The sequence below is a fragment of the Kryptolebias marmoratus genome, linkage group LG11 (assembly GCF_001649575.2).
Source record: "Kryptolebias marmoratus isolate JLee-2015 linkage group LG11, ASM164957v2, whole genome shotgun sequence".
NCBI classification, from domain to species: Eukaryota; Metazoa; Chordata; class Actinopteri; order Cyprinodontiformes; family Rivulidae; genus Kryptolebias; species Kryptolebias marmoratus.
The window spans coordinates 23,080,497-23,105,478 of NC_051440.1; the positions used below are offsets into that span (position 1 = coordinate 23,080,497).

Sequence of the window (24,982 nt, forward strand, 5' to 3'; positions counted from 1 at the left end):
TCTGTAACAGAAAATTTTATTGGTTTACATTTCAGGTAAAGAAATAAAACAAACAAATAAAGCATCTATAAGAGCAGTACATTCAAGAAAAACGTAGGAACAGCATTTTAATACAGTTCAGCTAAATCGAAGCTCATTTTCAAGTCCAAAGATTTTAGCCTTCAGCGCCATCAGCTCACTCTGAACCTTTTTGGTCCTGGAGCTGGTCTGCCGGACTTCGTGCAGAATGGCTAAGTCCTGGTTGGGGCCAATACTCAAGGTGACCTGAAGAAAGAAATGCTTTAGAGTATAACTGTTTATGCATCTAAAATGTGTTGTTCCACGGTCTATTTACCTTCAGAAGCTGCTTCTCAACATCTTTGAGCTTTTGTCGGAGGTGTTTCAGGTCTGTCTTGAAGCCTTCCACCTCCATCGCTCTCCTTCTCTCCAGAGCCTCGTAGCGCTGCGTCATCAGCTGGAGACGCTTGGCCATTTTGTCTGAACGCTCCTGCACATTTAGAAGATCTTATCAGTAACAATGAACCTCATCATCAGTCAGAAGACGCGTAAAAGGCAGTGCACGTAAGAGTTACTTTGAATATCTCCCTGCCCACGTCTCCTTCCTCCCGGATCTGGGAGAGTTCTGTCTCCAGAGATATGCACTGCTCTCTGTACATCTCAGCCAGACGGTGAGCTTGCTTCAGATCCTCCTGCACCGCCTCGGGAAACAAAACAAAACAGAAAAAGACTGCATCAAAAATAAGAACGTGAAACTAATATTTCTTTTACTGACGGTAAAGTAAACGGCACAGTTCGCTGACTGACATCTATAATAAATATGAACAAGTATCTCTTATTAAAGACAGCATTCACGCTATTATTTTCATTTTTTGTAGTTTCTTTGTACGTTTTTTGGAAACTACTTCCGCATACTTTGTGCTATTTTAACTATTCATTTATCAAAACTTTCAGCTTGATCAGGATTAGTGTTGACTTTTGTTTTTTGTAATTTTTATACCTATATTTAACTTTACTTAAAATAAAACTGCCAATAGAGATACAGTGAGATAGCAGAATCTTCTTTAGTGTTACCTTTAGCTCCTCCTTGTGTTGCTGCTGTAACTCCGGCTGTGGTCGAGGGAGGAGAAGGGCTGTTCTGTTGCTGCTGCTGGGCTGCCATGTTTTTCCCAGCTCGGCGCCGCTGGACCCGGCTTTTCTCAGCCGGTTGTGGCAGGAGTCTAACTCCCTCAGCAGACGATCCTTTTCCACCATCCAGCTTTTCTCGTGGGCTCGAGTGTCGAATTTTAGCTGCAAGAAATCTCTGGTGCTCTCGTGCAACAAGTTCTGAGTTCGCTGGAGCCTGAAGAAGGTAAAGTCATCCAGGAAATTCAGCCAAAACAAATCACTTAAAGTAGAGAAAAGATCTGATATTTTATCAGACCCACTTTTCAGTCAGAGCTTTGATGCGTTCCTGGTCTCTCTGTTGTTGAGCCTGAGCTTCTTCTGCTTTTATCCTTCGATCCTCCAGCAGAGCTTCTACCTGCTCTTTGGCCAAACGAGTCTGTTCCTCCATTTGAGCCTGCAGGGCCTCCACCTTAAAACACCAGCCACACAGTTCGCAAAGCAAAAAGCAAGAAAGAGAAATGTCAAACTTTAATGTATGAGAGGGACGATTGGACTTCTTCTGTTTAATGAGCTCAGGAGGTGGAGTCCTACCTGCAGCAACAATGTCTGGTTTTCATTCTTGTATTGTTCCAAACTTTCTTTACTGAAACCATCTGCTGATTTTGTGCTTCTGCTGGCTTCTGTTCAAATGTACAATCAAAGTGGGTAAAACATTATTTTATTTTAAAAGGGCTTTTAGAAATATAAAATCAGTTGTTTTCAAACCTCTTGTGGTCGCAGTCGGTCTTAATTTTGTCGGTCTGAGGCTGAGATTTTCCTCCATTCTGGACTCAGGGCGCCTCTGAGTAATAGTGACCTGAAATCAAATAAATTAAGTTCTGTTTAACCACAGAAACCAACCTCAACCCACTGACTCTTTTTGACACTGAAATATACAAAAGTATGGCCTAAATGTTCAAGCTATGAAGACATCTCAAGCAGCTTAAATAGCAGTAAAATTTTGAAATGGATTTAAAAACAGTTTAACACCAGTACTACCTTAGAGCCAAAGACAAAAAAAACCCCCAACAACATTACATTAAAAATGCTGAAAACCACAGTCTAATAATCTAAATGCAGCTATAAACTAAAAATATTCTGCCACAGACTTAGAGTCACAAATAAAATAGACTGAATGCTGCATTTATTGGTTCAAATGACTGCGGAGAGAACGAAGTAAAGATGCACCTTGTGAGGAGGCTCCTGGTGAAAATATGTGACCTCTCCTGCATCAGGACCAATGAGTGCAAGAAGGTGCTGGATTTTCTTCCTGTCCTCCAGTTCTCTGCAACAATGAATGGATGCTTAAACAGTTTTATTTATCAGTGTTTTATGAGGAGAGCAATAATCTATTAACATGTAAGGTATCTAGGGTTTGTTTAAACAACAACAGCAACAAAAACTATATTAAAAAAAAAACTTGTATACCTAAGCATCCTAAGTAAAAGAAACCTGAAGTAAAATTACTTGGTGAGTCAAAGCATCAGCTGAATTTTTAACTACTGAAAAAAAAAATCTGTTTTCAAAATGACAGTGTTCCAACTTCATCAGTTTTGAAAACTAGAGTCTCAGTCATGGTGGTCTGATAACCAGCTGGCAAACACAAATCTTACACCACACCAATAACCTCAGCTATAAATCAGAACAGTTTATAAAAACCTGTAAAGTCTTAAGAGAAGGATTTAATATTTAACCCTTTCAGAATTCAAAATGAGAAGTATACATAATGTCAAATTGCAGTCAGATGGGCTCAAAATCCACTGATATTACTGTTTTCAACTTAAACAGTGAACCTACCTGATCTTTAGTCTGTCATTTTCTGCGTAAAGTCGCAGAGACTGCTCTCTCTCTTGGAAAAGGAAGACCTGCATGTCACTCAGGGCGTTTTGAAGCTCTGCAATCTCTCCTTCGCGCTGCCGCATGTCCCATTGTAGTTTGTGCTGCGGGGAGGAGGGCAGGAAGTGGACACAGAACATCATTTAGGAGATTTAACCAACTCTGACACAGCTAAAGGTCGCTGACTTCCAACACCCACCTGGTCCTCTGTGACGCCTCTGTACTTCTCCAGCATCTGCAGCAGGTCCTCGTGTTCGCCGTCGTACTGGGCGATCTTCTGTCTGTAGAACTCCAGCAGCTCCCTGGAAGGACGGAGGTATGCCAGACGCTCCTGAATCGGAGGAAGAGGGGAATCATGTTCCTGACCTGGGGAACAAATGTTGGTTCTGAAGAAAAACAAAACAAAACAAACAACTTTATGACTACCACACACATTTCAATTACTGATGAACCAATTTCCTGTTTGCCAACTTAATGTCCTTACCTGAGTGGTGTTATATGCTTTTTTGGAGATCCCATTTCAGCTCAAAACACTAAGATAAGAGAAAAAAAAATGTACAAAGAGTTTGTTTGACGTCTTAATAGTCACAGCATTCTAGCAGTCAATTACATAAAAAGAAATAAAACAATGCTGTGGTAATTCAGACATTATCTATGAGCATTTACAAAAAGCAGCAACGTAAAGACTCACATGTTAGTCCAAATTCAACATAGCCTAAAAAGTCTGGTCCAACATTTAACACACTGTAAAATGCTAATATTTCTTGTTTTGATTTTGCCTTGCAATTATATTAATATCTATTACTTTCAGTTGTCATTCCAATCCACAAAAGTGCACTTTTAAACTTAAAATATTTCGCTAATTGTGTTTTAAATTAAAATAAAAAATGCAATATGGACTGAGAAGTGTGTTGTTTTCTTTGTTGGTTATTGTAATAATACAAATTATGTATATAATTTGCTGTTTGAGCAAATTACAAACTGCTGCAGCGTTACATGTGTTTTAGTTTTGTGCATTTATGAAAAGGCAGTTTTGTGACTATGTAAAAAAGTATTTTTAATAACCAAGTGCATCCTAAGATATTATTTACACATAATGCAACACATTCAATTTATTTTATGCTCTAAGAATATAATTTCTAAGCAATTACTCGTGGATTAAATAACTAATTTAACAGTTTGAATATGTTTTAAAGTAATTTTATAGTTATCTTATGAAGGTTTGAAGGAAAGATGACTGCGTTAAGATGTAAACAACGTTTTCTGTCGCTATGGCGGCAGGCAGAGCGGGAGGTTTACGAGTCATTTCAGCGCAAAAAAAGCACAAAAACAAACCTGAAGTGTTGCAATCTGACATTATTGTCTTTGAGCAAAATTTAAGCTTCAATTCAACGTACCAGTTCATGTGTTTCCAAAGTCCGAGTTGCCGAATAGTATTGAACGATTGTAGGTTTTTTTGAAATCCCGGAAACTTCCGCCTTTTCGGCGAAAAAACTGAGCCGAGGAAGCTTTTACTGCCACCTAGCGGCTGGCTGCGTAACTGTAAAATACGGTTAATACTAGGAATAACGATAATTAATAATAATTAATACTGCAAGCTGCTCAAAATATAGACTAACAAGTGGTTCCGAAGTGAAATTAAGAATAATGAGCTATTAAATAAGCAATTATCTACGGCTTAGTAAAGTTTGCTAGCAAGCAAACGTTAGACGCTTTCAAAATAAAAGTCAAACGACAACTTCCGTCGGAAATTATGCTTGTAAAATTATTATGTGAGTTAATATTTTGTTTTTTAAATATATAATAATTATTATAAATATTTAAACTTATTAGACAAAAAAGAAACGGTGTAATTTGGTGATTAATAGTTCGTGTTTTACCGTACAAATTGAAACCGGAAGTGGCTGTTTCGCGTAGCTTGACGCTCTGACCCCGGTCAAGTCTCGTCAAACTGAAGAGGGATCCCACGTCGGACAATTTTCAGCTGTCTGTCAACGATGGAGCGAAAGGTTGCTCGGGAGTTTAGACACAAGGTAAGACGGACGATTCATCCATCTTTCTGTTTTAATTTTATTTACAAAGGTTTCAGACAAAGCTCGTCTGTCGCCGGCTCAGGTGTCTCACCTGTCCGCTGGGATGTTGCGCAGACAGACAGGCCTGGACGGCAGACCCGGAAAAATAAAAACACTAATTAGTTTAACAAAAGAGCTTTTAAATAATAGAATCAAAAATCTTAACTAAGTCAGTCTGAAATTTATTATTTTTGTCTCGAACTAAACACAGAATTCACTTTAGGGTGATTCTCTTAATTTTAAAGTTTCCTCTTAACAAACTATTTATTTAAACAAAAATACCTAAAGTAAATATGGCAAGACTTCTAACAGATTAATGTCTTATTAAAATAAACAATTCTGTTATTAAAATCCAAAATTAAATGCTCTAAGTGTAGGGTGGTTTTAGTTATTTGAGTTAATTAGTTATTTAAGAGTTTCTTAGTTTTAATTAATTTGATTTTGCTGTTTTTTATGGTTAATTGTTTTTCACAAGGTTTTGAACACAAATGTCTTAAAAGCTACTATAAGGCTGTAATTCTAAGCATGTCTCTTTTCTTTTAAAGATTAAACTAAGATGCTGGTTGTACATTTTTGTTATAGAAACAGAGTTTAGCTGTGGTTTTTATATCCAGCTGTTTGACAACAGAACAGAATTGTACTTAATGCTGTTTGTTATCCATAAAGGATCTCAAGCAAATCACAATTTAACCTCTTGAGTTGTGGTTGGATATGGCGCATTGCTGTATTCAGAGAAGTTTTTTTTTTTTTTACAAAAGTAACAAAGATCCAAAGATAATCCAGGAAGGGAACATGATCTGTTCAGAGCATTTTCTGCCCCGGAGCACGTAAGGATCACCAAATGGCCATCTGTGCTCCACGCAAGCAAGCAAGCAAGCAAGCAAGCAAGGGGCCCATATTGTCTCCGCAAAGGGCACCAGAGCGTTAGATAATGTGTCAGATATGAGCAGCTGAGCAGAAGACGAGGGACAATTTAGGGGTTTAATTAGACTTGCCACAGACAGTCAGGCTTTGTGTTTTTCAAGATGTTATTACGCCCATTATAAATGACAAAAAAAGGGTGTTTAATTAAAGTCCTGAGATGCTCAAAATAAAAGGATTGTTGTATTTCTTTGATAAAACTCCCTGAGCCTTTTTGCTCTCTGCCTGATGAGTCATATCCTGCCTCGGTCTTTTATGGTGCCAAAGTCTGGAGTTCATTCCCGAGGAGGAGCTAACCGTGCGTCTCACAGCAGCCATTTATGACTGTCATAAACCCTGTTGGGAACACACACCCGCTGTCATTCGTTCGTCCCGCATCTACGCTAACCCTGTCATAAAACCACACAGAATCATCAGAGGTTTTGTTCCCTCGGAGCCTATGGCTTCGACACTTTGAGATGAGTTGTGTGTGAATGTTGGTGTCATGTCTGTCTGAGATGTAAGATGACACTACTGACCTTCCTACTGCTGCCTCCTCATCTCTGTGGGCATTATTTTTTCCTAGAGGTTTGATAGAGAAGGGCACCTCCATGCTCCTACAGACCCTGTTCAGCCTAAAGCCGAGACTCATCCTAACTTTACCCTCCTCCTAAAAAGAAATTAGGCTCCCGGCTTAGTTTGCGGAGAGAAATAGCGAGTGAAATGTGTATCAAAGATTGGCCGAAGCGATTCCTCAAAACCATCCTGCTGCACCTGAGCCACCATCAGGTTCGTATGGCTCCGACATGCACACACACACACACACACACACACACACACTGGTTGTACCCCCCGTGGCGCTGACAGGACCACAGGACAGGAGTACAGACTGTGTCAGGGAGCTGACAGAAGAAGAAGGATGGCTCCAGATGTTTCTGTTTTCTTGCAGGTGGAGCTGCTGATTGAAAATGAGGCAGAGAAGGATTACCTGTTTGATGTCCTCCGCTTGTACCACCAGTGAGTACCATCTGTCTCTCATCAGGTGGACAGCGTGTGGCGTTTGTTATTCACGCTCCAGGAATTCTCTACAATTAAACCGTTAATGGTTACTTAATAGATGTCGTCTTTAAACAAGAACTACTTGGAGCAGGAACTAATTAAAGGGGTCGTGGTGAAGTCAGTGTGTTGATTTCTGCATGTTTGCTTCTTGCATTTTTACGATCAGTTTCACAAACATCCAGATTAAACCGTCAAATGTTTTTGACAACAACCTCGTATAGAAGTCTCTTTCAGATGGGTCCATTTTCTGTGACAGGAGCTAAAAGTCCTCTAGGTTTCAGTTAATCTTTGTACAGAAAAAGAGCCCGGCGGCCTTACTGGTTAAGCCTCTGATCCGTTTCAACAATACTCTGACAAGCTTGGTCAGTTACCAACAAAAGCTCTTTTCATCGTCATCCTCCAAATGGGGCTAAAATGACACGTATGAATAATTCAGCGAGGAGGCCAGGCACACCGTGGCTTTTATTTTGCTGCTTTTGTTGCTGTTCTGCTTCCCTTTTGTCTTCCTCCAAATTGCAACACAGAAAAGAATGGAATATTTTTTTTTCCATAACAATATAATTAGTATAATTTTACGCTTGGTATTCTTGTTTCAAACAGAAATGGAGGAAGAAAAAAAAGGGTATTTTTCAACTCTTTCAGAAAACAGCTGCTTTATGATGACTTTTGTGGCTGAGGAGGGAGATGAAGAAATTTGTTGCATTTTACGAAGCAGAGAAAACCTAAAAAAACAAACAAAATAACTGGTACCTGAATGCATCATTAGAACACAGTTAAACCCAGGCGACAAAAAAGCACCTGAGGACAGTTAAAATAAACAAATACAACAAAACAAATTGAGTTTAAACATAAAACATGAAAGAAATTCAGCAAAATCAAATTTTCCGAGAACCATGGACGGGACAGAGAGGAACATGATCCCACCTGTTAAATTAAATTCCGTGGATCTTCTCATGATCCACAGTGGCATCCTGATCCCAGCTTTGGGAATGTCAGCACCAGACAATGTGTAACTTGAGACAAATGGATTGATGTGGATTCCAGGTTGTTAATGAGCTTGTTTTATTAAATACAAAAAAACTAATTTAACATGTCATAACTGAGGTAGAGAAAATAATTTGAGGGCTTTCTGTCATGCTGTTGCTTGTTTAAACCCTTAATCTATAGTAGAACATATATAAAAAGGTGATTATCAAGTTGTTATTTGGTATTTGACAAATCTGTATAGGTTTTAGGGAGTTATTTTCACTGTATCTGTAAAGGATTCTATTATATTATCAAGTTTTGTTGCATTATTCTGTCTCAATTTCATAAATATAAGCATTTAACTGACATTTATAGGCCAAAATGAATCCTAATTAATCTCAGATTAGTGTCAATTTACCTCAAATTTATTATCCTGTTTTGCAACATTTCCCTAAACCTCCCTGTCTTTCATTCTTTTCCCGTGTGTCGGAAGTAGAGGACAGCGCTGCTGCAGATCTATAATCGTCTCTCTCTCTCAGGTCGATGGACCTGCCTGTGCTGGTGGGAGACCTGAAGCTGGTAATCAACGAACCAAAGAGGCTTCCTCTGTTCGACGCCATCCGACCTCTGATCCCTCTCAAGCACCAGGTGGAGTACGACCAGCTCACACCCAAGAGGTCCCGGTGAGTACGGCGGCGTGTTTGCCTTCCTGCTGATACTGACGCATGCAGCCCGCACGCTCCTTGATTGAGTCTCGTTGGTTTCAGGAAGCTGAAAGAGGTGCGTTTGGATCGAACGCACCGCGATGGGCTGGGCCTCAGCGTCCGAGGGGGGTTAGAGTTCGGTTCTGGACTTTATATATCCCAGATTGTTAAAAATGGACAAGCTGATAATGTCGGCCTTCAGGTGTGTACATAACTCATAAACATGCATAACTGGCTCTGTTTTTGTTACACTTCCACAGCTTTAAATGTAAAGTGTAAAATATAAGCTGATAAATATTTAGCAGTAGAACATTTAATAATTATGTATGCAATACTATTTTTCTTTAGTAACCTAGTATACAGTACATATGTTTACCCAAGGTATTTTTATGTTATATCTCTTTCCTTTTTTCCATTAGTCGGGCAGTTTTTTGCCATTTTCTTTTCCCTTTGTTTGTCCTGCAGCTCCTGAGAGTCATTTTAACAGGATCCACTAGATGGGGTCGACGTCATGTTTCCTAACCCCCCACAGAGCGTTAATATCTGATAGTCCTGTTCATCTGGGCTCACTTCAAACAGAATTATGAAAACCTAATTAGATTAATGTAGATCACACAGAAAATATCTTTATCCCTGAATATAAGGTTCATAGTGAAGCCTTTAGGAGGGATTTTGTCTTGGGTAATATGTGAAAAACACCATCAGCCACATATATTACAGTAAGGCTGCTGAATCTTAGTGAAAATTCACTATAGTCCAAAGGATTTTGAGTCAGAGTCACAAAATAAAGGATGACACATTTATTTTTCTCATCACATTCAGGACTGAAGGGAAGCTGTAGCCCATCCCAGCTGTATCTGGGCAGGTTGTTGGTCCAAGTGGCAACAAAACAACAACAGAGAAACACGATAAACAGCCATGAAGGCACAGGTTTACATCTGCAGTTCATCTGTTATTCAAATTTGACCTAAAAGGCACGTTTTTGGACTGTGGGAGGAAGCCGGAGAACCTGGAGAAAACTCACGCATACGCAGAACATAGAAAGTTTGCACCGAAAAACCAGGGCTAAGATTTGAAATCTATTCATGCTAACCAGAACAGCAATGTGCCTGAAACAATAAACTCCCCCAGAATGATGGAGATGGTTGTGAACTGTCTGTAGGAAAAACTAATCACCTGATTAACACTTCATTCTTAAAGAAAGTTGAGCATTTTGTTCATATTTCAGTGGCTTTCATTAATCAGTTTTGCTTCAATAAAGAAAACAACAAATAAATAAAACATTTTCTATTCAGAACTTACATATAAATATGTGCTTAACGTCTATAATAATCAGAGAAGACTGGCTTTTATTGTTTGGAAGATGGCAATTTTTTTAAAGAAAGGAATCTCTAAGAAGAAGCATCCTCCTGTAATCACAAACTGAAGTGTTTGAAAGTCCGCTCAAGAGCTCTGAGTCAAAGGAAGTGGTCGATATTTCTTTTGAGACTGAGAATGTAAACTAGCTGCAAATCAGTTGAGTGAAGAAGAGCGTTACCTCAGCGCCTTCAGCATGAAAATGAAAACGGATCGCCCAAATCAATCGATCATGTTGTGTTCAGCAAACTGGAATGTAAATTTTGGATTAGCAGTAACACAGCCTCCGACCTCAGCAGGCACACTGAAATTGAAAATGTCGTCTTTAATATCCGTTTCTGGGTTGATTTATAGGTGGGGGATGAGATTGTGCGCATCAATGGGTACTCCATCTCCTCCTGCATCCACGAGGAAGTCATCAGTCTCATCAAGACGAAGAAGATCGTGTCTCTCAAAGTCCGCCGTACGTCAGACTTATTACACAAACAACAAAAACAAACTCAAAATTCTGCAGAAGTTGTTATTTCACTGCTCGTTCTTTCTTTCTGTGCAGATGTGGGAATGATCCCAGTAAAAAGGTAAGTTACATTAATCGTGTAAATGCTGACTCAGCATTCACACTTTTATCTTTCCGTAATTTTATTTGCTATCTAGCGACTTCTGCGTACTTTGAGCTGTTTTAGCTACTCGTATATCAAAACATTCAGCTCATCATGTGAATGAGGGTGCTATGAAGTTTAGTTTTTGTAAATTTTCACAAAATTTTACTTTATTTACAACCTTTTTCCCTATAGAAATACATGGAGTTCTCTTCAGTTCCTTCAAAAATATTGTTTTCCTGAAACTCTATTGTCTTTTTATGCTACTTTTAGCTACAGTTCTACTAGTTTAGCTTTTTGCTCCTTTTTATATTCTAGCTAGCCTTCTGCTTCTTCTAACACAAGATTAATGTGCAGATATCACAACTTTTATTTTGCTTTTTTCTCATTAATGCAGCTCATCTGATGAACCGCTGAAGTGGCAGTTTGTGGATCAGTTTGTGTCTGAATCAGGGGTAAGAGCTGCTTTCTTTCTTCTTTCTTTGTGGCCTTTTTCTCCCCCCTCATTCATTTTTTGTACTCCTTTAGGAGAAGAGAAGCAGTGTGGCTGGCTTGGCATCCATCGGTGGGAAGGAGATCAAGGAGAAGAAGGTTTTCCTCAGTCTTGTGGGCACCAAGGGGATGGGCATCAGCATCTCGAGTGGTCCAACCCAGAAACCTGGTATCTACATCAGCAACGTGAAGCCGGGCTCCCTCTCTGCAGAAGTGGGGCTTGAGGTGATTCCTCCAACAGGCCACAGAATATCCATAAAACGTTTTTTTGTAAACCTGCATTCAGTGAGCTTCACCTAAAGCTTGTATCAACTGTAGATGGGAGACCAGATTGTGGAGGTGAATGGAGTAGACTTCACCACCGTGGACCACAAAGAGGTGAATCATATGTAGTCTTTGTTTAATGCTGATGATTATCGGAGTGAAGTGTTTTATTTATAGGACCAGTAGCAAACAGAGAATCAGAGTGAAGCCTTCCATTATTGTTCTCCTCTTACTGCAGTTCACTGAATCACAGAAACACATCCACATTTGTGTTTAACCATCAAAAATCCTTCCTTCATCAGATGGAAAAAGCTAAATCTTAACCAGCATGAGCAGGATTTACCTGAACTTACTTTTTTTGTCTTTTTTCTGCAAAATTCTTAAAATTCACTTTATATGCAATAATGCTATTCGTGCAACACGTTTTGTATTAGCAGGCATCAACATTAAGTAGAAAAAACACAGACAGTTTAAGAATAATTACAGAAACCAGCATTTACTTTTAAAAGGAACCACTATTATACACAATTGTTAATATAATTGTAAAAAAAAAAGGTGCATATAGCCTTTTGGTGCCTTTCAAACAGATTTTCTTTTGAAGCAATTTATTTCAGTGTGCAACATACTTCACTCAGGCCATCATGCTGTCTTTTAAAAGACCATTAAAGTCCAAATTAAAATGTTTAGTTTCTTTCTAATTCGTGGCATTTTTTGAAGTTTTGTGTCTTTATGTTTTCAGGCGGTGAGGGTCCTGAAGAGCGGCAGGAGTTTGACCATCACGGTTCTGACAGGAGCTGTAAGTTTACTCTGTGTTTGTGTTCAGTCATGATTTATAATCTGTTTTTGCCTCATAAAACTCCTACTTTAACTTAAATGTTTTCAGACATGGAAAATACATGTGAGGTGTTACTGGTGAGGCATGCATCTCATTAAAATGAGAATCCTTGATTAAATAGCAGTTTGAAAATAAGATGGAGTGAAATTAGTCTCCTTATAGGCTTTTTAAATTGTTGTTCTCACTGAAGCAATGTAAAAAATGCTGCTGAACATCTAGAAAAGTTGTATTAATTGTATTGTCATTAGAGCATACGATCTAAATAATAATAAATCAGAGGGAAAAATGTGTTTCTGTCAGAACATAAATCAGTTCAGGAATCATCGGTCATTGATGCAGGAACACAAACATCTGCCTCGTCTCTTCTCCACAGAATAATGAGCCTCGTTGTTTTAAATTCATCACTTTACCGAGCCGGTGCCTCAGAAAAACGTCTCTAGGAGCAACATTTATCCTCCGCCGGGGCCGCGTGACAGATTGTTTGCACAGAAAGTCGGTGTGAGACGAGCAGCCCTGTCTCATTCCTGTCCTCCTCGGTGCCTGTCTGAGGCAGTTATCGGGGAGCTTGTCTTTGTTTGGACGTTAGTGAAAGTGAGCAGCGTGACTCAAAATTCATTGATATTTTAATGCCTTTTTATTTGTGTAAAGAGGGAACTCTGCAACAACAAATAACTGTTCATGTAGGTGACAATAACCTGAGCTCACATAAAAACTTTACATAAATCAAACATTTCTAATCAGTTTTGCAGATTCATCATGTGAACTTCTTATTGTGCACAAAGGTTAATCCCAGATTTCAGCATAACACTGGTAGCTAAGTGGCAGTGCAGTTAGGGTAAACATTTCCTAAAGTTCAAACTTTAAAACTGACAAAGTTCCAAGTTAAACAGGAAAGTGAATAATCAATAAATAATTAGTGCGGGACTGAACGAATGAGTGGGCATCACTGCAGTTTACTGAACAGAAGGAAACATGCCATCAGTAGCAGGTGAAGTCGGTGTATTTTCTTCAGTTTGCACTGCGTCGAGAGGTTTTATAGCCTGAAGGTTTCCAAGGAAGCAGCGGCGCTCGTTTCTCTAATCAGTTCAATCAGTTGTAGCCGAAGGAAGTGTTAGCAGACCTGCGGCGACTTGATCAAAAGATCAATACGTGAAGCTTCATTACCAATATAGAGTTCAAAACGTTGTTGTGAATTATGTTGTGATTATATTCCAGATGTCTGTATTGCTTATTTGCTGCACATCAGTCTTCTCTTACCATAAATGAGGCTTCAGATGTCTCTCATGACTACACCTGACATCTCTACTCTCTGCTCGTTATGAAAGGCTGGTTTGGACTTGCCTTCCTGCCTCTAGAGCTAGAAAGTTTGGGAGCCTCTGCTCTGTATGACCCCGGTCTCTGATCATCATGCTCGGCTCTCTTGACTCTCTCAGGGAAGGGAGCTGTTCATGACGGACGAGGAGCGTCTGGCAGCTGAGGCCCGCAGGGAGCTGGAGAGGCAGGAGCTGATGCATCAAAAGCGGGTAGCACTGGAGACCAACAAAATCATTAAAGAACAGCAGGAGAAGGAGAGACAGTGAGTGAACTACAGGACTCCTAATTATCTCTGTCTTGTCACAAGAGAAATCTTCTGCAGCGTGACATGAGGGACATGAAGCCGACATCCAAGGTTGTTGTCTCCTAAACTTTGTCCTTCTTTACCCGACTTTAAAAGGTGTTCTCACACAACCTGTAGATGGAAAGGAAAGACATCTAATTAATGTCAGCGTTGCTTTAAATTAAGTTTACAGCTTGTTTAGACTATTCTTAAGTACATTTAAATTTCCTCAATAATTTAATTAGTGTTTCCTTCAAAATCAGCAAAACTGTTATTTTCAGAATGTTTTTACAAATTTATTGAAAATTTTCATGTACAAAAGTCAGAGATGAATTACTATTATTAGTCACATCAGAATACTTTCCGTTTGAAAGATAAGAAGTAAACTATTTTAAAGCTACACTGGAAATCCCAACCCGTGTTTGAGGTTAATCTATAAGGCAGCAGACAAATCTAAGAGAACTAAAATGGAAATTTCTCCATGATTTAGGTTAAGCTAATTGGTAAAAACAGCATAAATAGACTTCCAAACCAAAGTAAATAGGACTGAAGGCCTTGGTGAGTAAATAAAGAGCCAACAAACTGAGAAAGATTTTGATATTAATTTGTATGAGCAAAGAAAAGTAACAGCAAGACTGACTTTTTTAACTGAAACTGTAAGTAAGTTAAACGAACTAAATGGGTTTAATAATCAGTTTGGAAAATTTAATATGTCACCAAATAGAGTTTAATAATCATTACCAAACTGTATTTATAAGCATCTAATTCTCACTTCCCCCACTTTTCCTCCCAGGTGCCAAATTAACTCAAGTCAATTCAAAAATAACTTGCCAAAATAAAATTATATTATGTATAAAAACAGTAAAACCGACTTTCCTTCTGTTTAAGTCTTTACCTTTGCTTTTACATCTGTTCACTGAATAATTTACAGATCTCCTAGGGGCTTGAAAATCCAGCAGAAACACCTTATCGATCAATTATACGACTTGATGTCGTATTCTGCAGGGCTGACGATCTGTCACTCGTTTACTAGCAGCTATAAAGTGAATTAAAGCCGTATATTCTGCGGTTGTTGCCTTGTTGTGCTGACGCAGATTTATGCTGAGACCTGTGTGTTTATGATGCACGTTGCAGGAGAAAGATGGAGATCTCGCAGAAAGTTGCGGAAGAAGAGGAGCGCTACAAGAAAGAGATGGAAAAGTACACAGCTATTTTAGTTTTTAAAATTTCCCTGGCTATAAATGACTAACTCTGTATTGATTTCTAACATATTTTTTTCTCCCTTCTGTAGGATTGAGGCTGTAGAGAAGAAACACAACAGAGACTGGGAGGAGGACTGGGGCTCCAAAGACAGACCAAAGAGCCCCCGCTCTCCGAAGAGTCCTGCTCCGGCCCCACCTGCGATGAAAACCACCCCAAGTCCTAAAGCAAAGAGCTCACGTATGCACACACACGCACATGCACACACACACACACACACACACACACACACACACACACACACACACACACACACACACACGAGTGAATCTCTTTCCTTAAAAGCATGAATTCTGTTTGTTTCTGAACCTACTTCTCTTCTGAATCCATGAAGTCACTTCAGTTTCACCTCATGTGTTCTTTATCTGCATGCTCTCTGTTTCTCTTCCTGTTCCTGCTGGTTGCTGTGCTGTTGATTTCTCCTGTCAGCTGCTGAAGCCAGCTTCTTCGCAGAAGAAGAGGAAGACGATGAGGAGGGCAGAGATGTGAGTTTGGAGTTTCAGCTGTTAACAGGAGGATTGCTGTGCAAATCAACACCCTCAAAGACGAGTGCTAGAATTCCTTTGACAACAAAAACGAGGCCACGGGAGCAGACGTTAAACTTTTTGTTGATGGATGAGAGTCTGTGGCAGATGGGAGATTCCAGCTCATGACTTATCGCCTCATTTAAAACGCAGTTTGCATCTTCAGTTTCGAGGGTTTTGTTGCCTGAACGGAAAAGGCTTATTCTTCTTGTGTTTTATGAGAGCTGTTTTGTGGCTGTTGTGCATTTCAGAAGAGGTTTGCTGTGGTTGCATATAAACTATGTTTTTAATTGATTTAATACTCAAACGATATCTGTGTTCATCTCCTCCTTCAGCATTTGGCTGGTTTTATCGATATGAGGGGAAACTACCATCACTACGGAAGGTACTCAGCTGTTTGTGTGTTGTGAGGTGTACTCAAAAGTTCCTTTGTAATAATAGAGGTTTTAATAACAAAACTATGAAGTGGTGTTTGCAAAATATAAGGTATTTTTTATTATTTTGGTGCTGTTCCTAGTTTTTGCTTGTCGTTGCCGTTTTGATCGGCAGTTTGTTCCCCGTTTGTGTTTTACTTGTACTGATTGATGGCACCTCAGAAAGGAGAAAAGAAGAAGAAAAAGAAGAAGGTGTCCAACACAGACACGCTGCAGGAGCAGAGAAAAAACAAGAAGGAGATGGAGTTTGAGCTGAAACTCGCCAAAGAGAAAGAAGAGATGTACGAACGGGAGAAGCAGCTCAAAATCAATCGTCTGGTTCAGGAGGTATGAAGCGTGGAAACTTTGAACCGTGTCGATAAGAACATGCAGCGTGTTTGTGTGTAAGGTATTACAGGCAGCATGGTTTCCAGAAAAGCCCTGCTGTATTAATCATCTGCTATCTGACTCCTGCGGTCACCTCCACATCAGGTTTCTGAGACGGAGAGGGAAGACCTGGAGGAGTCGGAGAAGGTGCAGCACTGGGTGGAGCGTCTGTGTCAGACTCGGTTGGAGCAGATCTCATGTGTGGAGACTGAAACTCCAGAGGTACAAAGTCAGACCTCTTTTCGAAGAACCTCTCCACTGCAGATCTAACATCACAGCTGTGTCTAAAAATGAGAAAACACTTGATTTAAAAAAAACTTTGGATACTTGTACTTATCAATCCAACAGGCTTTCACTGGCCTTGATGCCCACACCTGGTTTATATTATAGTAAAAACAGAAGAGAAAGTGAGGAGGAAGGGAAATGTGGGTGCATTTATTGATATCGTTATCACAGTTTTTCTAATATCGTGCAGCCTTCATATCCGTTAGTTTACATTTACCCATTGGCATGAAGTAAAAACAAACAAACAGATGAGCCATCATCTGCATATTAGAGGTTGTTTCTTTAATTTTTCTGCTCTTACATCACAAAATAAATCTGGTTTAAAAAATCCAATCAGCAGCACTGATAGAGTAAACAGGAAGGACTTATTACAGATTGTTTATGAACACTGATAATGTGAGAGGTGAAATATTTGTTGTTTGTGGTTAAAAGCTCTCCCCGCCGCGCTCTCCTGCCTCTGAGCCGAAGGTGAAGCGTTTTCCCGGCGGGCTCCACCTGGCCACCACCGACCTGGACGACATAAACCTGGACGACGTGGATCAGAGCCTGCGGGGGCCTCTTAAAAAACTGTCCCCCACTCAGCCCGCCACCAGCCAGCCCCCTCCTCCCTTGCCTCCCCCTCCACCCTCGCCCAGGCTGAACCCTACCATCCCCAACTACTCCCCGCCTTCGTCTCAAGTTTCTCCACAGCGCCGGCCCCCTTCCCCGCCCGTCTCCAGGAAACCTCCCCCCGCCTCGTCGACTCTGACAAACAAGGGGCGTAGGCGTAATCAACCTCCTCGCTCGCCTGCATCCCAGTACCCCGCACCCTCCCAGTCCTCTCGGCCACCGTCCTCCCCTCAGCCCTCTGAAGAACGAGTAGGCTCCCTCGGTGGTTACCGCCAGCACCATCATCATCACCTCCAGCGTCCTCCCAGTTCTCCTGACCCCAGCAGGAGTGAGTGGGAGGCAGGCGGGTATCTCCCCAGGGGGGGGATTTACTCCTCCAACACCAGTGAAATGTCATACCCCTCCAGTCCAAAGGTTTGATTTCCACATGTGTGAAGAATGACGAGTGATACTTCCCTTTTTTCCTTTTTCCTTTTTTCCTGCATGGTGTGTTTATATATGTATCGCCCACAGCTAAAAAACTGTCTTTCTGTTAGCAAAATAGCTCATGAACCACTGGATGGATTGAACCATTGGATCTCCGACTCATTAACTTTCAAGATGGCTGCCACAGCTAATCGACTTTACCCTATAGCTCTGTCAATTAGTAGCTGAGAGTCATTCACAGCACATACTCCAAGCGCTAACAGATTGTGGATGATGTTGATTTCAACATTTTACCAAAAACTGCTCCAACGCCATCATTTCTCAGCAGAAGATGATTGAGTTTAAAACTCTTGTATGAAAGGCGGTGGGCGATATGCACTCCTTCAAGGAATGGTGTTTTTTTATTATAATAGTAATGTTTTAAGAATTATTTGTGTATTTATAGTAGGTTTAAGTGTTTGTGCTTTGGAGTGTTTATGCATGAAGACAAAGTAAAATGACTGCAGGTTGTTCTTGATGGTTGTTTTTTAGGGTTTGGGTTTGCAGAGATGAGTCTGATTTGGATTTTAGCTGATTTTTTTTTAGGTTTATCTTTCAGACGCTTCTGTAATGAATGCCTTGCTGTGATGTCTAAGAAAATCAGAGGTTTTGAGTGTGTTTTGTGTTGATATTTCTATGCGTGCTCTGTTTGTGCCAGAGGGCTGAAAGCTTCATTATGTTTTAGGTGATGAGAAATACCTCCCACGCCAGTCGTGTTTCCAACACAAGCAGTCAGCTGGTGAGCCTCATTTTGTGGAAATCATGTCAACCCCGTGCTTTTTTTGGAATCACTTGATGAGCTTTGTAAATTTGTTGCTTGGAAACATGGCCTTCCACCAATAGCAACTGGCTCCCAGTCCCCCCAACCAAAGACGTCAGATGGCCCCTGTCATGTCAAAGCCCGTCATGCTGCCCCAGACGCAGGCTGCCCGACCAGATCCACACAGACCTTCTGTCCGCTCTGATGGCCTGGTAGGAAATACCCTGTGCTCTCCCTGCACACACCTCTGTTTAGCTGAGAAAACAATTAAATAATCTGACAGAGTAAGCGTTGACCTGCGTCGATTCTCAGCTTTAGGAGTTCACCTGTCAGTTTGTTGGTTTGGTATCAGGTAGGAGTTCAGTTTTCATTAGTCTCAGGAACTCTAATTAAAACCAACAAATGATCTATTTTACAAGCTGTATTTACTCTGGATAGGTGCTCGGAGCAATTCATCAGCACCACCACAGGTTTCTACCTCTGCAATTAGAGAGGTACAAAGCAGAACAAAGCTTTGCTAATTGTCGCAGCTCCAGAAGGTGAAACAATAAAACATTTACTCTGCCACTGACTCCGGATCCCCCGACAGCTTGATTATATGGCAGTGGATTCCAGCAAATAGGCCTGTTCTTAATTTCACAGAGGAGGTTACTGTTGATGTTTCTTCGGATGCATATACCTTGTCTGGGTTTGAAGCTAAACTGAAGAAATTGCATTTTCTGTGAAAACGCAGCGCAAATGCTGAGGGCTGGCTGACTTTGCAGGTATTTGCTGAAAAAGCTAAAGTTGAGTTTTTACAGTTAAAAAAAGCAGAATACTAGGTAAATGCTAAAAGGGAGCAGAATGCTAGTTAAAAGTAGCGAAACTGAGTAGAAAAAAGTAGAATTTTTTTTTTTTAGCTAGAAGCTAAAATTAGCAAAAGGTTAGCTAAATGGTAAAAAGTAGCAGAACAGAAGCTAAGATAAGCAAAACAAAGCAGCATTCACACTATTATAAATGTAATGAGCTTTTTGTGATGTATTTAGTTCAGCAGCATCATTCATGCGCCCCTTGGATTTTAGCTTCTTGTCAGACTATCAGGAATTGTAGAAAGCCTAATTTAAAAGAGCAACTAATGAGCTGATTAATTACCCATGAAGATAATTGTTGTAGACAGACTGGAGACGTGTGCAGGAAGGCGTGCTGCGGTGCGCCCTGAGTGTTTTTACAGATACACTGAAGTGCTCGTTTCAGGCTGTAGCTTCCAAGAAAACTGTTTCAAGTGTAAAAAGGAGGTCTGCCTTTTACGAAAATTACTTTATATATAATATATATACTGAAAACAACCACCTGGTCTTGTGTTTCAGCCCCCAGAGATGCTCAAACGGATGGTACCTTTCAACTCGTCCTTTAAATCAAACAACAAACAAGTAATCCAAACTGTTCCTGACCCCTCCACTTTGACCCTTTCGTTCTTCCTGAGTGCTGTTATTCTTTTATTTTGTTGTGTCACACGTCAGGTTTAATCACTGTAACCTCAGTGATGGCTTTCCCTTTGTTTGTTTTTTTGTTTTTATTAATGTTCTTTCTCTGTTTGCTGCATCGCTGCCTTTTTGATTGAGCCGTTCGTGCATGACTGCTTTTTCATCGATCTGGATCTGACAGTCGTGACAGTGAACGTGTTGAAATGCATGCCACACAGTTTGTGGTGTCGCTGTATTGAGTCATTTTTTTAGTTTTTACTGGTAAGAAAAGGTTTCTGCCTCCGATGTGCTTTTCTGAAAACCCTGATAGTTCGGTGTGCGTTGTGAGAGAACAGGAAGGCTGTTCTTCTTCTTTCAATCTTAAGTTTTATTAGATTTATTTGCTATTCCAATTAGTTTTTACTGATGGAGCTGATGCCAACAAATAAAAACATTACAAAGGTTGTAATTTTTTATGTCTGATTTAGAGAGTCTGTGTAGAAACTATAAAGAAACAGAAAGATTAATGTTTGTTTGTTCTAGATTGAGAAAAATGACTTTGTTCCGGTTCCTTTCTCCTCCTGTGAAATTAAATAAGCTAAGATGAATTAGAGTTGGTTTCCTCTGAATTACTTTTGTTGTTACTGAACACGTTGGAGGCTTAATTGCTTTTGAAATATTGATTGAAATGATCCTTGACTTTTTTATTTTTATGTTTAACGTTGAACTTGTTGTCAAAGGAAATCTTCTCTCTTATTTCACAGCTCATATTCTGTTTGTTAACTCTGTCTTTACGTGTTTAACCTTTTTAATAAACTTTATTTTGGTTTTCTTTCAGGGATTTCAAAAATATGTGGATGAATTTGATCCCTACTCCATGGTATTGTATCTCTGCAAATTAGAGATTAAACTAACCTCTAACAACTTGTATAGATGAGTTAATTAACAATATAGTTGGTGTTATTTTTTTAAGATTGCATCATATGTTCAGCATGTTACTATGACTGCTTCTGAGAAAGATTTTACACAAGAAATTGCATCAAATCTAGTGATGCAGACAGAGCTGATTAAAAATTTAAATATAAAGCAATAACTCGATGAACTCCTGTGGTTTAGCAGGTAAATCAGGATTTATATTTGCTAAATAACCAAACTTTCAGTGGATAAAACAAGCAGGTCTGTTCACATGTTGAACTTAATTTAAATCAACAAATTTAAAGTAAAAGTGGATCTTTAAAGTTGGTTTTTAATTAAAGTTTGGACTATAGTTGATTTAATTCAGCACATTTTTACAGATAAAATGATTTGGTCATCACTTTGTAGATGCCACTATTCTTCTTCAAACTGTGGTTGCTTTGGTTTACCATTTTAAAAGGAATTTTGAAAACTTTAAAACCACAGTGTTGCGTGTGTTTTTTCCTGTTTTGGGCTGTTTTCATCCTCATTCTTTTATTAATAGTTCTCCACGGAGCAGATAGCGGGTCGGGATGTCAGGTTGCTGAGAATCAAAAAGGTGATTATAAGCCTTCTGTTAATTCAGACGACTCCAGTTATTTAAAAAAAAAGATCTATTACAGATTTTTGTTATTCTGAAATGTGGCTCAAAGTGTTTTTTTCTTTTTAAAGAGTGGACAGCTTGATCTGGCTCTGGAGGGAGGAGCCGACTCTCCTTTGGGAAAGTTGGTGGTGTCCTCCGTTTATGAAGGCGGTGCTGCTGATAAGCACGGTTAGTTCACTTCTGACCTCTGTGGTCGTGCTGCTTAGTTTATCTGCAGCTGGGTCTGTGTTTTTTACTTCAAACTGTGCCCATTTTCTGTAAAACGCTGTCAAATAAAGAACACTAACGTTACAAAATCCTAAAAGTATGTACTGCTTCAGGTTTTATCTCAGTTTCCCAAATGTCTGTTGATCTTCATCTGCAGAAACCGAATTCATTATGTATTCACATTGATGTTTAATGTTCTTTCTGATAGGTATTTTTAAAAGTTAGAGGTCTCAGATGTGTGTGTTTGTAGGTGGGATTGTTCCCGGGGATGAACTCATGGCTGTGAACGGGAAGATCCTGATCGATGCCACGTTGACCGAGGGGCAAAACTCTCTGGCTCGAGCCTGGAACAGTGGAGGGGTACGAGCCCAACTCTTAATGAAATACCATACAATTACGCACAATTACAGGGTGTAACGGCGGAGTGTAAATCTTTATTGATTGTGTGCTGTAGATTCAGCTTGAGTTCACATTTCGGATTGATTCTGTGAAGATTTAAAATCTTTTCTCTTTCAGGACTGGATCGATGTTGTGATTGCTGTCTCGCCTCCAAAAGATTATGAAGATGAAGTGTAAGCATTCCAGTTTTATATGACAAGATCTGATTAAAAATGAAAGATTGACTCAGTAGTTTACAGGTTGTGTATCTGTGTGCGTAGCCCTAAGGCAGCATCAGTCAGTCCCACTGTGAACAGAAAGGTGTTTGAAGGCAGTGCAACACTTTACAGACATGGTTATCTACTTCAGCACTAGCACCACCTCTCCTCCTACCTCGCCCTCGTTCGGGTAATCGACTTAGTCTTCAACCCTCCTTGTCTTCGCTGCACGAAAACGAGGGTGTTTGGTGTGCCACTTGGTTTTGTTTGGGCTTCAGGACATGTGACAGTCTCTCTGTCAATCAGAATAAACAGGAAGACAGCAGAGCGGTTTATTTTCAGTCTTCCTGTTCCAGCTTGGCTTGTTTATTTAAAAAAAAAGCAGCCATAACTGTGGCTGTATACAGTGTAAAGAATTGCCTTTTTTCTGTGTTGAAGTAGTGTCAGAGGCAAAATGTGCTGTTCGGTGATAAAGCCTTTGCTGTTTGGAGACATTTGCCTATCCCTCCATTTGCGTGCTAAATCCAGCCTGACATACCGCCTCATGTTGTCGGGTCATGGACACCGTAAGACTCCTGCCAGCCTTCAGCAGTTGTTCTGATTGATGTTGTTCCACGGGACTGTTACATGTTCTAACGTGTATTTAGAAATTGAATTTCCTAAGCTGGAAAATGACAAACCTTTAATAACTCACCTGTTATATGTGTGTGTTTGTTGTGGTCAGTGTGCAGTGACTGCAGTTATCATAGAGTAATTAATGTTTGCACAATTTACACCTTATAAGAGTTGAGTTCATAAAGAATATTAGTTTTTATTGCTTTGCTTGGGTGCAGTTTAATTAACTAGATCTGATGATTTTTTTTTTTTTTTTTTGCTTTTTATAATTAATTCTTATCATTTCTCCTGCAGGACGTTCTTCTAGTCTCATCAGCCTCCTGCCAAGAAAACCAGGCTGATTACTAAGAAGCTTCTCCTCCTTTCACCTGCAAACAAGGACCTTGAGACACTCTTTCAGCTTTTACCTCTTGTTGCTCTTTGAGACTGAGCCAGTTGTCATTTAGACTGACGGCACACGGTCGATCTTCATTGTTACCGTCTTGTTTTTTGTCAACGGATTGTCCAATCAATAACCTGATTGTCTCCTGCAGTCCTCAAAATAACTGACCTCATTTCAGCACAGATGACCAAGCTGATCTCCTGCTATAACATCTGTCAGTAAAAGAATGATGACTTATAGGAACTAATCAATAACATCTCTCTAATTAGCCTTTTCCAGCGCTTAATAAAGGACTGTTCAGACTAAAAATGAGGTTTTGTTCTGATTGATTTTCTTTTTCTCTTTTAAAGCACAGTTTATAGGCTAATAAAACCTAATGATACGAGCAGTTCCTTCTCAAATTAAGCATTTTAGGATGAAAAAATATAAAGATTGAAATTGTTTTTTTTTGTTTGTTTGTTTTAATTGTTCACTTCATTAGTATACAGAAAGGTTTTTTGGGTATATATTCAAGATTTGTGTCTCCATTAACCTCTTTGGTTCCCCATGATCTGCTTCTGAAAACAAAAGTTTTCTTTGTTGATTGAAGACATTTTTGCCTCAAAGTCGGCTGTATCGTTTGTTGTGCTTCCTTGTTTTTGCGTGTAATTTGAAAGACTTGCTGACCTTTAAAAGCATTTTCAGTAATTTAATAATAAAAGGTGGGTTTTGCTGTAAAATTTACACTTTATCAAAGATGAAACAACAAGATGAAGAAGTCTGAAGGCTGTTAAGGGTGGGCTTATAGTTACAGTAAACGTGTTTTTAGGTAATACTTTAAAAACCACTGGGTTTAAACACTAGTGTTTGGATAAACTTCTGTGTGTAAAAATTTAACTTTTAGACAAATGTTTATAACCAATTTAACTTACAATATAAGGTCTTTATTAACCACAATAACTTTATTTTTTTGGCATTCAGACGTTACACGTGTTTTAAACAAGCTTGACATTTATTTCAGTTTATTTATATAGCACCAATTCTCAATAAAAGTTATTCTGGAGCATTATACAAAAGATAAAAACAAGCCTAAATCATAAATCCAGTTCAGATCCACGTTACATTCACACAGATGAACACAGAAGAGCTGGTTCAGGTGTAGTTTCTATGGGAAAACAGCAAAGAAAAACAGATTAATGACTGCAAATAAAAATGTAGAGAGCAGAGAAAGTGAAGACATCAGCAGAAATGTGATCAGTAGGTCCTCCAGCAGTCTGAACCTAGAGCAGAAAGGGTTGGCTCGGGTTTCCTGAGCTAACTATTTATCAAAGAGGAAAGTCTTGAGATTCGTTTTTAAGAGCAGACAGGGTGTCAGGTGGTTCCACCAGAGAGGAGTCTGTCTCCTGTTCTGCTTTTAGAAACTCCAGGAACCACAAGTAAACCTGCAGTCTGAGAGCGAAGTGTTCTGTTAGGAAAACATGAAACTATAAGATCTTTGATAAAGGGTGGAGCTTGGTTGTTCAGAGCTTTGGATGTTAGAAGTAAGATTTTAAATTCAATAAAAGGCTTCAGAGTTTGTTTCTAAGATGCTCGGATCAAAACACTGATAATTTCTAGATTTTTCTTTATTTGTCCCTGTGTTTGATTTATCCGTGGATCGATTTATTCCAACCACTG

The 24,982-nt window shown here is 39.5% G+C and overlaps 2 protein-coding genes across 4 annotated transcripts; one reads left to right on the top strand and one right to left on the bottom strand.

Annotated features, from left to right (window-relative positions):
• Nucleotides 1-4,930, bottom strand: ccdc77 (coiled-coil domain containing 77). 2 transcript variants are annotated; one of them, XM_025006564.2, is made up of 12 exons: nucleotides 4,860-4,930; nucleotides 3,464-3,512; nucleotides 3,179-3,365; nucleotides 2,941-3,083; nucleotides 2,332-2,428; nucleotides 1,870-1,960; nucleotides 1,696-1,784; nucleotides 1,425-1,573; nucleotides 1,072-1,339; nucleotides 573-698; nucleotides 335-487; nucleotides 1-264 (listed from the first exon to the last, which is right to left on the bottom strand). In XM_025006564.2, exons 2-12 carry the CDS (start codon nucleotides 3,496-3,498, stop codon nucleotides 118-120), a joined length of 1,485 nt encoding a protein of 494 aa, XP_024862332.1. In that variant the 5' UTR covers nucleotides 3,499-3,512; nucleotides 4,860-4,930; the 3' UTR covers nucleotides 1-117. The 2 variants fall into 2 exon arrangements, with proteins under 2 accessions (XP_024862332.1, XP_017274424.1); XM_017418935.3 differs by lacking the exon at nucleotides 4,860-4,930 and adding an exon at nucleotides 4,377-4,483.
• On the top strand, nucleotides 4,881-24,133 carry ush1c (Usher syndrome 1C). 2 transcript variants are annotated; one of them, XM_025006562.2, is made up of 21 exons: nucleotides 4,881-5,012; nucleotides 6,901-6,968; nucleotides 8,516-8,659; nucleotides 8,744-8,882; nucleotides 10,391-10,499; nucleotides 10,590-10,614; nucleotides 11,033-11,090; nucleotides 11,164-11,352; nucleotides 11,446-11,505; nucleotides 12,131-12,187; nucleotides 13,660-13,802; nucleotides 14,958-15,023; nucleotides 15,115-15,263; nucleotides 15,513-15,568; nucleotides 20,807-20,848; nucleotides 21,428-21,481; nucleotides 21,595-21,694; nucleotides 21,984-22,093; nucleotides 22,250-22,305; nucleotides 22,393-22,519; nucleotides 23,239-24,133. In XM_025006562.2, exons 1-20 carry the CDS (start codon nucleotides 4,977-4,979, stop codon nucleotides 22,484-22,486), a joined length of 1,755 nt encoding a protein of 584 aa, XP_024862330.1. In that variant the 5' UTR covers nucleotides 4,881-4,976; the 3' UTR covers nucleotides 22,487-22,519; nucleotides 23,239-24,133. The 2 variants fall into 2 exon arrangements, with proteins under 2 accessions (XP_024862330.1, XP_037834091.1); XM_037978163.1 differs by lacking the exon at nucleotides 22,393-22,519 and having other exon boundaries at nucleotides 23,239-24,124.
• Nucleotides 24,134-24,982: the final 849 nt, after the last annotated feature.

Coding starts and splice junctions, on each gene's coding strand:
- ush1c (XM_025006562.2), top strand. CDS start 4,977: ATGGAGCGAAAGGTTGCTCGGGAGTTTAGACACAAG. Junction 5,013..6,900: donor CTCGGGAGTTTAGACACAAG/GTAAGACGGACG, acceptor GTTTTCTTGCAG/GTGGAGCTGCTGATTGAAAA. Junction 6,969..8,515: donor GTCCTCCGCTTGTACCACCA/GTGAGTACCATC, acceptor TCTCTCTCTCAG/GTCGATGGACCTGCCTGTGC.
- ccdc77 (XM_025006564.2), bottom strand. CDS start 3,498: ATGGGATCTCCAAAAAAGCATATAACACCACTCAG. Junction 1,785..1,869: donor ACCGACTGCGACCACAAGAG/GTTTGAAAACAA, acceptor ACATTTGAACAG/AAGCCAGCAGAAGCACAAAA. Junction 488..572: donor TGGGCAGGGAGATATTCAAA/GTAACTCTTACG, acceptor CTAAATGTGCAG/GAGCGTTCAGACAAAATGGC.